Source organism: Elaeis guineensis, chromosome 9, assembly GCF_000442705.2.
Source record: "Elaeis guineensis isolate ETL-2024a chromosome 9, EG11, whole genome shotgun sequence".
Lineage (NCBI taxonomy): Eukaryota > Viridiplantae > Streptophyta > Magnoliopsida > Arecales > Arecaceae > Elaeis > Elaeis guineensis.
In genome coordinates, this window is record NC_026001.2 from 98,651,016 (window position 1) to 98,666,729 (window position 15,714).

At 37.2% G+C, this 15,714-nt stretch overlaps 1 protein-coding gene and 1 non-coding gene across 3 annotated transcripts in view; one reads left to right on the forward strand and one right to left on the reverse strand.

Annotated features, from left to right (window-relative positions):
- Window positions 1-994: 994 nt before the first annotated feature.
- LOC140851872 (small nucleolar RNA R71) lies at window positions 995-1,100 on the forward strand. Its single transcript, XR_012134629.1, has one exon. It is a non-coding gene; the product is annotated as a small nucleolar RNA R71 (small nucleolar RNA).
- Window positions 1,101-12,135: 11,035 nt separating this feature from the next.
- The window catches only part of LOC105033403 (protein virilizer homolog), a 100,286-nt gene continuing 96,707 nt past the window's right edge, over window positions 12,136-15,714 (reverse strand). For both annotated transcript variants that reach the window (XM_010908178.3, XM_019846634.3), the window contains exon 30: window positions 12,136-12,661. In XM_010908178.3, coding sequence (XP_010906480.1) covers window positions 12,641-12,661 — 21 coding nt within the window. In that variant the 3' untranslated portion in view covers window positions 12,136-12,640. The remainder of the gene's footprint in view (window positions 12,662-15,714) is intronic.

Below are 15,714 nucleotides of genomic sequence, written 5' to 3' on the forward strand. Positions count from 1 at the left end.
GCAGTTGGTTCCTTCTCTATTTTCAGGTCCTCCTTGTTCTTAGGTGATTTGGCTTCGGTTAGAGGTTTAGGATCGGTCTCATTGATTTTACTAGTATGTTCAATGACCTTTCCACTTCTCAGAGTCATGATTGATTTGGCATGTTCAAAAAAAACTTCTGGGGTATTAGAGCTCTCAATCACAAATTGCCCTCTTGGGTTGCTCTCGGGTTGGCTAGGTAATTTTTCTCCTTCCCTCCTGCTGAATGCAGTCACTAGTTGACCTATTTGGGTCTCTAGCTTAGCAATGGATTGTGTGTGGGAGTTAAGGGTCTGAGTGTTGACTTCTAATCGTTCTAGTGCTTTCAGAACTTTTTCCTCAAAAGCTGAGCTGTGACCAGTAGTAGACGGTTGAGAAATATTTTGAAATTGATGGTATGGTCCATGCCTATATGTTGGATCCTGATATTGAGGTCGAGGTACGGCAGGGCCAACCACTGGTTGTGGTCTCCAGGAAAAATTTGGATGATTTCTCCAGCCGGGGTTATAAGTGTTCGAATAAGGATCGTTTCCTGGTCTGCGAGCTTGTTGGACTTGAGCTTGTTGAACCTGCTCGTGCACAAACTCAGGAAATTGAGGTGCGGCTGGGCATTCACTAACAAAATGGTTCGGACTTGCACACAATGCACAAACTTCTTGGATTGGGTTAGGTGGAATCGAAGATTGTCCAGTATTTAGAAGATGATCTAATTTTTGGGACAGTTCATCTACCTTATGATGGATATCTATGGCATTTCCTACTTCATATATTCCACCTCTCTTTGGGTTTAACATGGGTTTATCTCTAATAGAGGCAGACATATGATATAATGAATTTTTACTTAAAATTTTAAACAGTTGCCATGCCTCATCCTCACTTTTCAGCATGAATGTCCCACCGCATGATGCATCGACCATTTGTCGATGTCTTTCAGATAGCCCATCATAAAAATATTGGATTAACTGCCACTTGGGTACAACATGGTGGGGATATTTTCTAATAAGGTCCTTTAATCTCTCCCATGTTTCATGAAATATTTCTCCATCTAATTGGAAAAAACTAGTTATGGCTTTCCTTATTTGATTAGTTTTTCCTATGGAAAAATATTTCTTGAGAAACTCTCCTTGCAACTGGTCCCAGGTTGATATAGTCATGGAATCCAAAGTATGTAGCCAATATTTGACTTTGTCCTTAAGTGAGAAAGGAAATAATTTTAACCTAAGAGCATCATCGGAGAAGTTGTGAATTTTGACAGTTGAGCATATCTTAAGAAATTCTTCAAGATGTTTATAAGGGTCCTCATTACTAAGTCCATAAAATGAAGGTAACATTTGGATTATACTGGATTTAATTTCATATTGGGTGGCCTCCACAGGGGGCACTTGAATATAAGGAGAGTAGGTATATGTGGAAGGAGTAAAGTACTCCTTCAATTGCTTGGGTGGATCATTCTCCTGATTTCGGTCCATATTTTTACGTCTGTTGGCTCTAAAGGTTCTTTCTATTTCTGGATCAAAAGGTTAGATTTCTGATCGTAACGATCTACAGCCAAGCATACACCTTACAATTATACTGTAGAGCAAACATAAAAAATTTTAGTTTTTATAATATATATATTTTTATAATAAAGTGAGAAAAAAAAATGAAGAAAATCTAAAGAGAAGAACCTAAGAATCTTAAATCTATGAAAAGGAAGAAATTAGTTAATGTTTAGATGTTAACTGCAATCAACTTAAACAATTATAGACTCTCTATCCTAAGGTTAACTTAGATCCAGACAGCTCCTAACTTTCAAGACCGCTTTTGAGCACTCCAAGCTCAAGACTGACTAACTGACTCGGCCAGATAAGCGTAAGATGTGGGAGGTTTTCTGCTCATTGCTTTCCTTAGACACCAACTGAGTTGGCCAGGTCAGTCAACGGAACCAATTGAAAACCACTTTCTTTAACCACTTGCCTTAGACACCGAGCAATTAACCAATCCGCACTCGGTTCAACTCTAGAGCTTTCTTATCCTATTGAGCTCGAAATTCCTAGGGCTGACGTCTAGTTAATTTTAGATTAAGGTCTAGGTTATGCAAATGCAAGGTAGTGATTTGTGGGCCAAGGAAGGGTGATAAAATATCTACCTTATCTTAGTTAATGGGTTGCGCCCTTAAAGTTAATTATGGAGATGAGATGCAAAGAAATAAGGTGTCCAATCAAGTTAGAAATTTTTATATTTGGTGTTACGCTATTTTAGTTAAGTGTTATGAAATGTCAATGGTTTTTTTTTTTTTAATTCAACCGTGCCAAGGTCCCCAGCAATGGTGCCAAAATTTGATGCGTAGTCATTGATAGTACCAAAAATAACTCTACTCACTACGTAGATAGGATGAGTCGAGATCGTATCCTCAGGGACCTTGGGCTAAGTTGAGATTACAAAATAAAAGAAAGAAGCATTGTTTTGATTTAGAAAATAAATTATCTTAAAATTGATGTAATTAGAAAATAAAGAGCTTGGGAGTTTTGAATTAATTTGCACTAGCAGAGTTGTATCTCTTTTTTAATTAAATAGATACGATTAATCTTAGGAAAAATACCAATCTTTTCTCGACACGCCCCGTACCCGTAGATCACGGTGCATCTCCGGAAAGTAAAAGTTATTCCTAATATTAATCTAATAGAAAAGCATAAATAAAAGCATATGAAAGAGAGCAAATAAAGAACTCATGACGATTTAAATAAAAAGCATAAACTTTATTGCATATAAAGAAATACAAAAAAATTTAGAACAATAAACCATCTCTGTGTCGTTAGAAAATTTCTTCTCCACTCCCGAGACTGCTAGCCTAGCTGCTCATGAAGTAGTCCCTTTCTATTCCTCTATGCAAGGCTCTAGAAGAATTTCTGGGCTCCCCCTCCAATGGGAGTACAAAAGCCTTTTTATAGGTGTTAGGAGGAAGGAGTTTTACATGATTTTTCGATGTGGGACTAAAAAAATGCTAAAGACTAAAAGATGGATGGATGAGATGGAAAGATCACAAATACAAATCTTTCCTCTCAAAGTATTTCCAAATATTAATTTTTTTTCCTTTAATGAGCATCTGTTTGTCTGTTCGCGTTCGCCAACAAAAACTCCCCGCGAACCTGCCTGCCACGCGCCCGCACCTGCGCGCCCGCACCCGCGCGTCTGCGCACGCCCGCTCGCAATGCCGCACCTGTGCCTGCGCTCGCGCCCACGCCGCGTCCGCCCGGCGTCCGCCCCGCGTCCGCGCTCGCGCCCACGCGCGTGCCCGCGGGCGCCGCGTGAACACTGCCGCATGAACATTCTTTTTGTATTCCAAAAAGAAACTTTTGTTTCTTCACAATGACGTCTATATCCTTTTGGATTTCTTGCATAGTATCTTCATTTTCTATAATACCGTATGCATCCTTCTTTTATTTTAATTTTATTTTAAGTTCAAATTTCTTCAAACTTGAGTCTTTTTGATCTATGAATCGGACTCTTTGTATCAGCGATCATCTTTCCTGTAAAACATAAAAAGAAGCATCAAATTCTTAATAAATAAAATAAATTAAATATGATTTTCTGCTTTAAATGACTTAAATTAAGTGTTTATCACGAATCACTCAAAGGACACCCACTAGAGAGACTCCCTTTAACATCTCCTTTAGAATAGAAGCCATCATCCCGATAGAAATTGGACTCCCTTCACATCGGGTGGAGAATTATGATGACCAAAAGTAATGTGGAGCACCTTCGTACAAATTTGGATTTGCTCGAAAGAGTTTGTGAGAAAGCATGGATATGAATGGCGGCTTATCAACAAAAAGCAGCACGGTACTACAACTCTTGTGTCCGAAATAAAGAATACGTCGAGCTGAAGTCTTCTAGCCTACAGAATGCAAGAAGTTGTCTCCTAATTGAAAAGGCCCTTATCAATGGACGAAGTCATCAGACCTAGGATCTATCGTCTCAAACAATTGGATGGAATGCCCCATCTCAACTATGAAATTATGAAAATCTACAAATGTATTACCAATAATATATTAATTGCTCATCAAATAAAATATCTTTTTCTCAAGATATCGCCACTTTTCTCTTGCTCCTCGATGAAAACGTAATATTAATACGAATCCCCTTCAAAGGCTAACCTATCACAACTCTTCGAAGGAGCATAGCTAACCTACGGACTCATCAGATGTAAGGGAGCGAGCATATCCCGAAGATAGCAGTCTAATGGCTTAGCAATATACCTTTGGAGATTTCAAAGAAAGAAGGGACAGAGAAAAAGAGAAAAAAATGAGGTACATATAAAACCCCATTTTCATTTCTTTCAATATTTATAAGAACGATGCTAGAAAAGCATCATACAAAAAAAAAAAAGAAAAGATGCTCTATTAGACCAGTAGCATTTGAACTTCATCAAGACCAAAATCTAAGACAAGGAGGGCCTAATCCTCATCCGAAGAAAATGTCCTGACCTCCTCATCGTTGTTCCTAGGATGAAGGCAGTGTAAATCTAGCTGTGGCATCAAATATTTTATGTGGGCTTTGCAATTCTCAAAGCTCCAAATGAAGTCGGCAGCTGAAGCATCAAAAAGCTCTCCTTCGAAGGCTTTCAAAGCCTTGTACTCCACAATGCAGTGAAGCCAGACTTTGGCAAATGCCTCCTCTATAATACCCAGATGGGCCACTCGCACAATGGCAGAAGATCCCTCGCCTGAGACTCTCGATGGAGGAGGTGCATGACTCATATCAGGAGATTTCGATGACACGGCCCTCGCATGCTTAGCCGGAACCTTTCCCAAATACTCGGCCTTCTTCCTGGCTGCTTCCTTGACTTGTCGATGAGTAGGCTCCATTGTTGCAGGTTGATGAAAAAGAAGATGGAAGTTTGTGAGTAGATCAACTGCGAAGGGAGACTTTTTATATAGGCTTCAAGTGGCATGCACCCACCCAACCACTAACCAAATTGTGTCATGCATCCAACTCTGAAATGCCAATCGTCACTGCTATTTACTGTGCATTCCCACTATCAAAGCATAATCAGCGAGATACCTCGAGAATCGCCTAGGCTCACCATAAGGCAACCAAAATAACCCATAATAAATTGTCAGTCCATTCTCTTGGAAGATTCTACTTGCCATCATGACAAACAGAGTCCCAAGGCGCATCATGGATGGATGCATAGGTTCCCAATAAGCAAACTTGTAGACCAACTTTGACTAATGAAGAGCCGATAGTTGGATCCCCCAAACTACTCTAAAAGAGACTTTGGGTGTGACTGCTCTTTTCTCAATCTTCGATGAAAATCTCAACGGCTAAGCAGCAAGGGCTAACCTATAAGGACCCTAAAGGCTGCTTGCTTTTTAGTGAGCCAATAGCTTATGAAGATCTTAATCGTGTGAGAAATGGAGGCTAACCTACAAGGATCCCCAACATCCACCGATCCAAACGGTATAGGCAAAAGTCCTCGATGACTAGAAAATGAGGGTTAACCTACAAGGACCTCCGAAGGTCACTCACTCTTCAGTAAGTAAACAACAAAGAAGACCTTAGTTATGCGAGAAGTGAAAGCTAACTTAAAAAGATCTTCAAAGGGCTAACCTTCAAAGACCCTCAGTCCATCTACTTTGGCAACGTACAAAGCCAAACCCAAAGAGCTGGTCGCTTTACAGACATCTCCATAAGCCCCATCAATGCAAGGACCATATAAAATTAAACCCAAACCATAACACAATCGATGAGACATTGAATGCAGGTGAAATAAAAATTTCAAATTTTATTTCACTAATGAACTTTTTGCAGAAGTTGCAAAATAGACATCCATAAAAAAGGAAGAGCAAAAAAGTACATCAGTTATTCAATAATCATCTGGAGGATCCACCTTTGATCGATGGAGCTTCGATGTTTCCACCATCTTTAAGGATGTCGAGGTGAGAGTCGACTGAAGGGAATAATTGCCTGATCAAACTTCCACACTCCTCGAAGCTGACATTGACCACCTGGACTAATACATTGGCAACTGCAAGGGTTGCATCATGCAAAGTCACAGTGAGTCTATCCTCCAGCTCCCTAACGGTAGCATTAGCATGTTTAGTTGTCACCACACTCTCTGTAAGCTAGATTTGGAGTTCAGTCACCACAGATCTATCCTTGCTTAGAGTTCCTGAAAGGTCAGCAATTATTCTTCGAGCCAAGATAAATTTACTCCGAATATCATCGACTACTGACCTCTCCATATCCATTGCTCGATAAAGTTTTCTAATTGTACCTTCGACTGAGTGAAGATCATCTTAAGCCTTGCACAATCATTCACTGCAAAAACTTTTGCCGCCCCTATTCTCTAGTTAGCATTCTTAGTAGACTTCGCAAATCTATCATGCTCTTCAGTCAATCTGTATTCTATAGCAAAATATTTTCTATCCATCTGCTTCAGACATTTCCTCAAATGTTCTACCTCTGCCAAAGACTCATTGTTCTTCTTTTTCATCTTCTGGAGTTTATTTTTTGCTTTGGCAGCATCTCGTTGAGCCCGATAGAGGTCCTCCTCAAGATTCTCAACTCGAACCCTTAAAGGCAAAATTGTTGGCAGGCGCTTAGCATGATATTGTACAAACATATGATCACAACAATCACACCGAACCAACTGAAAAAAACATCATGAGTAAATATGAACCAAAGAGCACAGATAAAAATTCTTTTTTATTGATTTCAAAATCTCTCATTACATTGACAGAAAAAGAAAAGAAAATATACCTAAATGTTTCCAACCTTGACGTGAGAATCGACAGAAGAGCTTGAGAAAATCATAGCTGACTACTCCAATTCCACTCATAGTGAAGCAATTGGTGCAACTTCGGTAGGAATGGATGCAGGCACAACCTTCGAAGGTGGAGCAGCTTTGAAGCACCCTTTGACAGCCTTGGCAGATGGAGCCCCATCTCCTACAACTCATTCCTTGGCCCCTCCTCCTTCCTCTTCTACCTCATCTAGGAAGCTCAAGTTTAAGTCTGGGAAGCGCATTGCCACCCTCCGATGGTAGATGTCTAAACCAATATTGAAGGCCTCTTGGCCGAAGTTACATTTCTCTTTCGAAAATCCATCAGATGCATGGAAGGCTTCCACAACCGTGCACCTAGCTTCGACAACTCGATCCTCAACCTTCTTCTCAACATCGATGGCTTGGGCTCGCACCTCTAACCTTCTTTCCTTCTTCGAAGCCAAGTCAACTTCGACTTTCTTCAGCACCATCTTCAAGTGAGTGACCTTGGCTTCAATGGCTTCTGTCTTTGACTTGGTTTCGACCTCAGAAGTTTCAGTCATCTCATGCTTTTTATGTGTTTCAGCCAATATCCCCTCAGCATCACCTAGCCTATTGATGAGGGTAGCAGGTAGTGATCCGACTGTATCGAAAGAGCAAGAAGTCAAAAAAAAAAGAGAAAAGGAAGAAGAGAGAAAAATGAGTAAGAAAAAATTTATCCACACTATAAAGGAAACCATCCGCTTTTGCTGCATCGCAGAGCTCTCCCCTTCAATCTTTTCCAGATCGGCATCAAAAAGTATCTTTCGGAAGACACTATTGGTAGTCTTTCAATCATTGAAGACATTCCGGATGGATGATGAATCTGAACCCTATCTTTGATCCCTCGACCCTCCGACTAAATCTAACCCTACTTGGGTTGAATTAGTCTAGGGGGCAGAGAGCGCGACTGGCTTCGGAGACCGAGTTTGGAGGAGAGAAACTGAAATCACCCCTGCCTGAGCTAGAGTCGGGTTGACCACTCTCTTGTCACTCTCTCCTAAAGTCTTGGGCTTTTTCTAAGCATTGGTGGATGAAGAGGGCACCTTCCTCTTCAACAAACCTCTTATCAGCCTCTTCACTTCTTCAGGCTTCATTTCTGCAATAAAAGAGGAGTCAACATCTATAAAAACAAGAAGAACAAGCATAGGAAAGATTAGAGAAATCCTCACCTTCGGATTCAATCGGACTGATGCCAACATTGAAGAGAGCTTGCTCCGATAACAACTCCTTTAACGAGAGAATTTCATTTCCTCTTAAGGTTGCGGAGCGCTCTAAGTCTTCATCTCTTAGCTTCATGATCCAAAAGGCAGAATTCCTCGGTTGACCCCAGTGTGAAAATCTCCACTCTTCTATAGAAGGACTCAAAACAAAAAAGAACTGATTCTTTCAACCATGCACCAAAGAAAAAGCCCCCTTATCAAAGCAGAGACCCCCTCGGAGGAGAGACATACCACCAATCGTTAGTACACCTCTTTACAGTGTAGAAGGATCAGAAAAAAGAAAGAGAAGGATGGACTTTGGCTTTAGAACAAGGAACAAAAAAGCCAATGATGAAATGAAAGAAGTTAGAAATAACAGAATAAAGGGAAAGATCAAAAAAGCAAAACAGCTCGATAACAAAAGGATGGATGGAAGCCTAAGTCCGATTTTAAAAGCCTCTTCATACAGATCGATTGTATTGGAAGGAGGACTGCCGACCCTACCACTCGGCTTGGGGGATTCTAATTCGAAGATGGTTGGGATCCTGTATTGGGCATGGATAAGACTCAGATCTTTCGTGCCCAATCTAGATCTGATTGTGTTAGGAACGAAGGGGGGTGCAACACCGCACGCTTTGCCTACACCGACAGGAGCTTCCTCCAAAGAGAGAGATGATTCGAAAGATCAGTTCTTGCTAAGACTTCCAGAACATGTCATTAGAAGATGTAGAGAAAAGAATAGAAAGGAAAAGGAACACAAAAAGAAGGGTGATCAGACTAAAGAGACAAAAAAGAAACAAGAGAAAGAAGGAAACCAACCTGTAGTGACATAAGAGACGAGGATGGTGATTTTGTAAGAAATAAGGGCGACGATCCAAAGAGGAGCCACCGACGATTGAAAAAGCTCTCAAAATAGGGAAGAGAACTAAAGGAGAAAAAGAAAAGGCTTGAAAGAGTATAGGATGTGAAAGAAAAAGGTAAGAAGCACAACATTCTTTTATAGACGCAAAAGATCAAAACTGTCTGGATATCGAATCCTGTCCAACCGTCTGACGACACTTGGCATGATTCTGTTGGCATGCAGGAGACTTTAGTTGGCCCATTAATGATTTATGCGGAAAATGAGACATACCATTTTTTGAATTTGGCCAACTGCCTTCTGATCATGATTACTCACTGATATGATCGTTCGCTCCGCCTAAGAACCACAAGCGCCATTTCGATTGGAAGGATAGCATGTCTTCGATGAATCAAAACTCATGTACTCCTTTTGTCCGCACCGAACTCAGGAATAGTGAGCATGTGTTGGAAAAAAATTCATCATCTAGGTTGGTGACATAGATTAGTAAAAGAGCAGAAAATGTGATATGTAAAGTCATTGTCACAGCACACTTAGGAATGGCAATGTTCAATCCTGAAGGAACATGTATTTCTCTATCGTAAAAAAACCATCTAAGGTCATTCAATGTATAACCCAGGACCTCTCGATCCTAGCTTTGGCCCTTGATGATCCTTGACTCCTGGTGATCTCCCTAAGCAGAACACCTGGGATCAGCCGATCCTAACTTCAACCTCATCCTGACTTTGGCCTCAAGCTATCTCAGTCTCCATGGCACCTAAAATTTGACATCTGTCCAACATTTGTAGATGATCGGACATTTGAATTAGCCGATCTTCTACTTCAGCCGCAGATATACTTCAGCCCTCGTTGATCTTATCTCATTGAACGCAGTTAGCTCCAACCGCTTTTTCCCTTCGACATCCGCCTCCATCAAACCATGCCAAAGCCTCAACAAAAGAAGCTGATCTAATCCAATCTGCACCCTCATTTCAAAATTCAAACTTGTCTATGACACTTATTTGATTCTGAAACAGATAAGTGTAACCATCCGATCTCAAAAATTTCGATCGAAAATCTCGTCATATCACATCTAAATCAACCACATAACCTACTTAAAATGACTCTCTAGCCCTCACATACAAAAAAACCTCCAAATGACCCACAAGGTACATGCGAATAATCTCTCTGTACTCCTTAAATATTTTTTCTGACTTCTGATTTGAGCATTGGAAGATCTCCACTAGAGCCAACTCCAACCAAAACTTATCTTACATATCTTTTTTTCTAAAAGATGTGCCACCACTCTAACTTTTTCGATCAAGTTTCAGATTTCAACAGCAACAGCTATCTTGTTTAGTCAAAAGATTCTTCTTTTATGGTTGGTAGTCCAAGATATTCTAAAAATACATATTGCTAGAACAAGCTGATATAGATATTCATTTGTTATTTCAAAAAATTTATAAAAAAATAAAATTAAAAATATTATTGAAATCCAATTTTTTTTTAATATAATATATTTTTAATTTACTAATATATATTAAAATATAAATTTTTTTTACATGTATATCCTCCTAAACATTCAAATTTGCATAAATATCCTTTCAAAATTGATATCTGCATGTATATCCTTATAATATATCTTTTTTTGCATATGTACCTATATCATCTAATACCGTTAAAAATCAACGATTTAAAATTAAAATGATTAAAATATTTTTATAGATAGATGCATAAAAAAAATTATAAAGATATATATATATAAATAATAATTTTATAAAAATATTCACGTAAATTTGAAGGGATATACATGCAAAAAAATCCTTAATATAAATACATCTCTCTCGATTTATTAATTTTTTCTTATTCTAATAGAAAAAAATTAACATATTAACTAAAATAATAAATTTATTTAATTTATTAATTTATATAAATAAAATGATCTTTTTATCAAATGATAGATCAAAATATTTTATCTAAAAAAATTAAAAAATAAATAAATTATAAATATCTATATTTTCTGTAATGTATAATAATATGCTTTTAAGAAAAGTATCTAAACCTGATATTAGATGAATAGCTTGTATATTTACATAGAATAAACATAATTATGAATTTGATCATTATGTAACAATAAAAATTTATAATTTTATTATATTTTATTTTAAAATTTTTATCAAAAATATCCTTATGAAATGTATAAAATATAATCATGTTGTTATAAGATGAACATAATCATCCCATCTTACATAAAAATAAAATATAATATAATATTCTAATATATCAAATATTATATAATATTATCATCATATTATTATATTATATAATATGTTATTACATTGTAGAGTTGGAAAGTCTAAATCCATCCCGATGAATAAATAAAAATTAAATTAATTTTTTTACATATATATCCTTCTAAACATTCAAATTTACATGAATGCTCCTATGAAATTGCTATTTGTATATGCATCCTTATAAATTTTCTTTTTATACGTATATCCATAAAAATATTTTCATTATTTAAATTTTAAATCATTAATTTGTTTAATGACATTAAATGATATAGATACATATGCAAAAAAAAAAAAAAAAAAAAAAAGAAGAAGATACATGCAAAACAAATATTTTATCAAATTATACATAAAAATATCAATTTTAAAAAAATATTCATATAAATTTAAATGTTTAAAAAAATATACACATAAAAAACCCTAAAATATACACAAACAATTAAATTGTCAAAATAGTTTTGTTATACACACGTATTCTCGAGCATGCATCCAAGTTTGCTGATAATAAATAATAATTTTTGCAACATGTAGTTCAAAAATTATACATCTATCGAAGGAAACCATCATACATTAAATCAAATTTAGCCTAACCATGCCACACACAATGTAATATAAATTAAAGCTTTACAAACACATCATTATTATTATTTTAAATTTAGTATTTCTTATTATAATTATATAAATAGTGTCCTAACTACTTAGCAAAACCATGTTTCAAGCAAATAAACAACCATCAGGATTGCAAAGGTAAACTTGACCAATTGAGAAAGAATTTACCCCTCCGTAAAAGTCTAGGATCCCGTCTAAACGAGACAGACTCGGATCATGCTCCAAACAAGATGGCACCCATGAGCGATAGGTCCCATGCCGTACATACAGCAGCATGCTTGATAAAGCCCATTCAATCATAGCCATGGTGCCAATCTAATCGAATTAACTCTAATCCCCGTATGATATCGTTACAACATTTTTTTTAATCCTCCCACTGTCCCAACAAAATAACAACAAAACTATATTCATTATCAGGGATAACAGCATTTGTTCCTAACAAACAGAGATCATTCCAACTAAACCTACACAAATTTAACCCCCACTAGGATAGAACCTACTTATACCGAAAATCCCAACGCCATGTACAAAACTGGGCCAATTTAGCTGACAATTGTTCTGAAATGAATTCTCAAACTCCGCAAGAAAACCACATAACCCTGTTATAAACATAGTCTACCTTAAAACTTGACCAAAGGAAATTCCAACCAAAAGTAGGGGAAAAAAACATTTTGATTAATACATTGCTCAGATATTATAGAGACTAATGCACAAATGAAACGGAAGGTGGAATGAGAAGCAACAGCTTAGAAGGCTTCATATGCGGTGATGTCTTCTCTATGGCGGATTGGCCCCACCAACCGAGCCAGCAAAATTGGCCTGTAATGGCGGTCATGAAAAGTTGTCGACATCAAGTACGAAGATTTGATAATTCCTACACCTCTTCGTCCGGCAACTATTGCTGGCCCAAACGCTCCTGAACAGCAAAAGAAAATGATGGGAAACATGAGTGGCAAGGGAACAGTAAATTAATCTTTGGATGGATGTTAACATAAAGAACATTCCGTTTCATGCAAGCATATGAAAAGGCAGATACATGCTCAACTTTCAAAATGACACATTATAGTCGCTATAAGTTTCTTCCTGCTATAAGTTTCTTAGGAAGAAACGATCAAGACCAATGGCATGGTCGGCAAATTTGCCTGCAATTATGACACAAGCTCCTTTAAGCCATCCGCCAAGTAACGGATCATGATTCTCTCCCTCTCCCTCTGTCCCTCTTCCAACCCGCCTATTAGTCCATCCCATTATAATATTCTTTTAGCAAATGCACCTCTGAGATATATGTTTAGCAACAGGGTTAGCCTGCCCAAAATTTCTGTGTAGCAGGGGCTGACATCCAGGCACATGGTCCCCACTTTGAACACAATTACTTGCGCGCTAATCCCATTTTATTATGGTTGGCTATGAGGGTTGTTTTTTGCTACAGCATTATTCAACAGCTAACTTTCTATTGCCATTACCAACTCAAAAAATAGCATTAAAAAAGAAGATGCCACAGACAAGGGTTCCATGTCAATTGTTTTCATCATACTTCCCAATAATATTTTCACAATAAAATCCAATATCCTGCAGAAATGGTACATACAATCCATGGGATTGTTTTGTTGAAGAATCAAATCAATGTCATGCTTCTGGACCAACGGAGCTGCAAAATAAAGTGGTTTATATCCTGATAGAAGAATTTGCTATCTACCGATGACTGTACTTCATTCAATCTAACATACAAACTACCTAAAATTGATACAACAAGTCCTGATTAATTAAGGCAACTTTTTACCTAACACAGAAAACTAATGCAGTCCTACACGAATTGGGCTGCTTAAAGTGATGCAAATCACAATTTAGGTTGGGTTCAGGCACGCAGGCAGAACAAAATTTCTGGGCACCTCATGTTTTACCTTCCTCAGCCTTAATCAAGAATAGCTCGCTCTCTCTCTCTCTCTGCTTAGATGGTTAGGGTTCACAAACTTTATAAACATCAGCAAGCAACACAAAATTAATTTCTGGGAAGTGGGAACGACAAGTGTGTCAAAAAATGCCATAGATATTTATGATCTTGGTCACTGATAAAGTATTCAAGGGCCTAACATCTGATAGCACATGCACATGCGCGCACAAAAAAAATAAAGAAATAACATACATACCAAATGGAAACTATTTTGTTGGTCCATGAGTGGAAAACATGCAGTTCATAAAGATAGGCAGACATTAAAAGCTTAATAAAATAAATGAGCCAACTGATATGCTGATATGGAACTGTTTTCCTAGCACCTTTGTAGGGCTTCAGGTTTATATCTATTTCTAATTGGCTGGAGCAAGTTTAGTTCATCTTTTGAAGATAAAGGAGCTAGACAGGTCAGTTTCATGGAAGTAGACTAGTCGTGGAGTAAAAGCTGATGTGCATTCATACATTGATGGTTCCATCTGGGTACAAATTGATCCCAAGTTTGCTAGTTCTGATACCAGATAATATTGACCCATCTCTTACTATATTATAAGCAAACTCCATGCTGGAAATCTCCAGGTTGAGCCTGCCAACATGCTAGTTCCGGTATTAGCCTTTTGACCATCTCTCACTATAAGCCAACTCCAAGTGGGATGTCCATCAACCTAGTCCTACAGGATGCTTAACTATGCCCATGAAGTAGGGGTGAAAGTGGTATAGATATTATCCGTCTGGATCCGTTTTTGCATCCGAATCAATTCGTATATGGACAGAAATTTGAGAATCCAACTAACATCCATATCCGTACTCATATCCATCAAAAAAAAATGAATATGGATAGACAACTATCCGAGCTGTATCTAAATATCCGAATCTACATGTAATCCTATATAGTTTTATATAACACTTATTAATTTTTAAGAAAAATATACAACTATATAAACATGTTATTAATTTGATTTATCATCTATTTAGTAATAGCTTTGATTCTATAGTCATAAAGTTTAATCATTTAAGTTATATCCATAATTATATACATACTTCCAAAATCCGAATTGGATCCGTATCTATTTAAAACAAATATAGATATGAATTTTTACATCCAAATAATATCTATATCCATAGTTGTATTCGTCAAACAAAACAAATATGGATATGGATATGCTGCTATCCAATCCGGTTTCAGCCCTATCATGAAGGCATGCCCCAGAATGTCTTTCCTGCTAACTACACCCAGCTTGACCTTAGGAATTCTCTCTCTTTATTTAAAAAGAGAAACAAGGTCGATGTGATAACAAAATGAGGATAATATTTACCATCTGACATACCCAAGTTAAATTTTAGAAGATCTTAAAATCATAACCATCCATCTTCCTCGCAAGCATTGCACATGGTTATTGGTCAATGATGGTATATGGATGTTCGTGCAAGATTTTTTGCATACACTATTTCCTAGAAGAGTAAAAGTTCTACACCTAGGGCTAAATGGAATACCTCAATTTGAAAAATTATGAACTAAGATATGTCAGTCAACTAGTTCTTCTGGGGCTAAATGGAATACCTCAATTTGAAAAATTATGAACTAAGAGATGGCGATCAACTAGTTCTTCCATCAAATTTTGATAGTATATGATCGACCTAATGAGTACTCCTCGTAACCAAACATTTTTTTCAAGAATGTCATTCAACTCCTAAGAGATCTACCACTGAAGCTTAGAGTTTCCACGATTCCCCCTCATGTGCATCACATGTCATGTTCTAGTTCCATTAATTAAAAGAAGATAAAAATCCAAATAAGATGGTCTACACCCTAATATTCGTGTAAGCATAAATTCAAAATATCAATGAAGCTTCTAATCAAAGTTCGTCAAACCACTACGGATAGTGTACCGATAGGTCAATGGTACAATACCATACCAACACATGGTATAAGCTTGCATACTGATCATCTAACTGTTATGCCATTTTCTTTATGTTTTTTATTTTTTCAACCTTTTTCTCAATTTTTTTTTCACTTATAA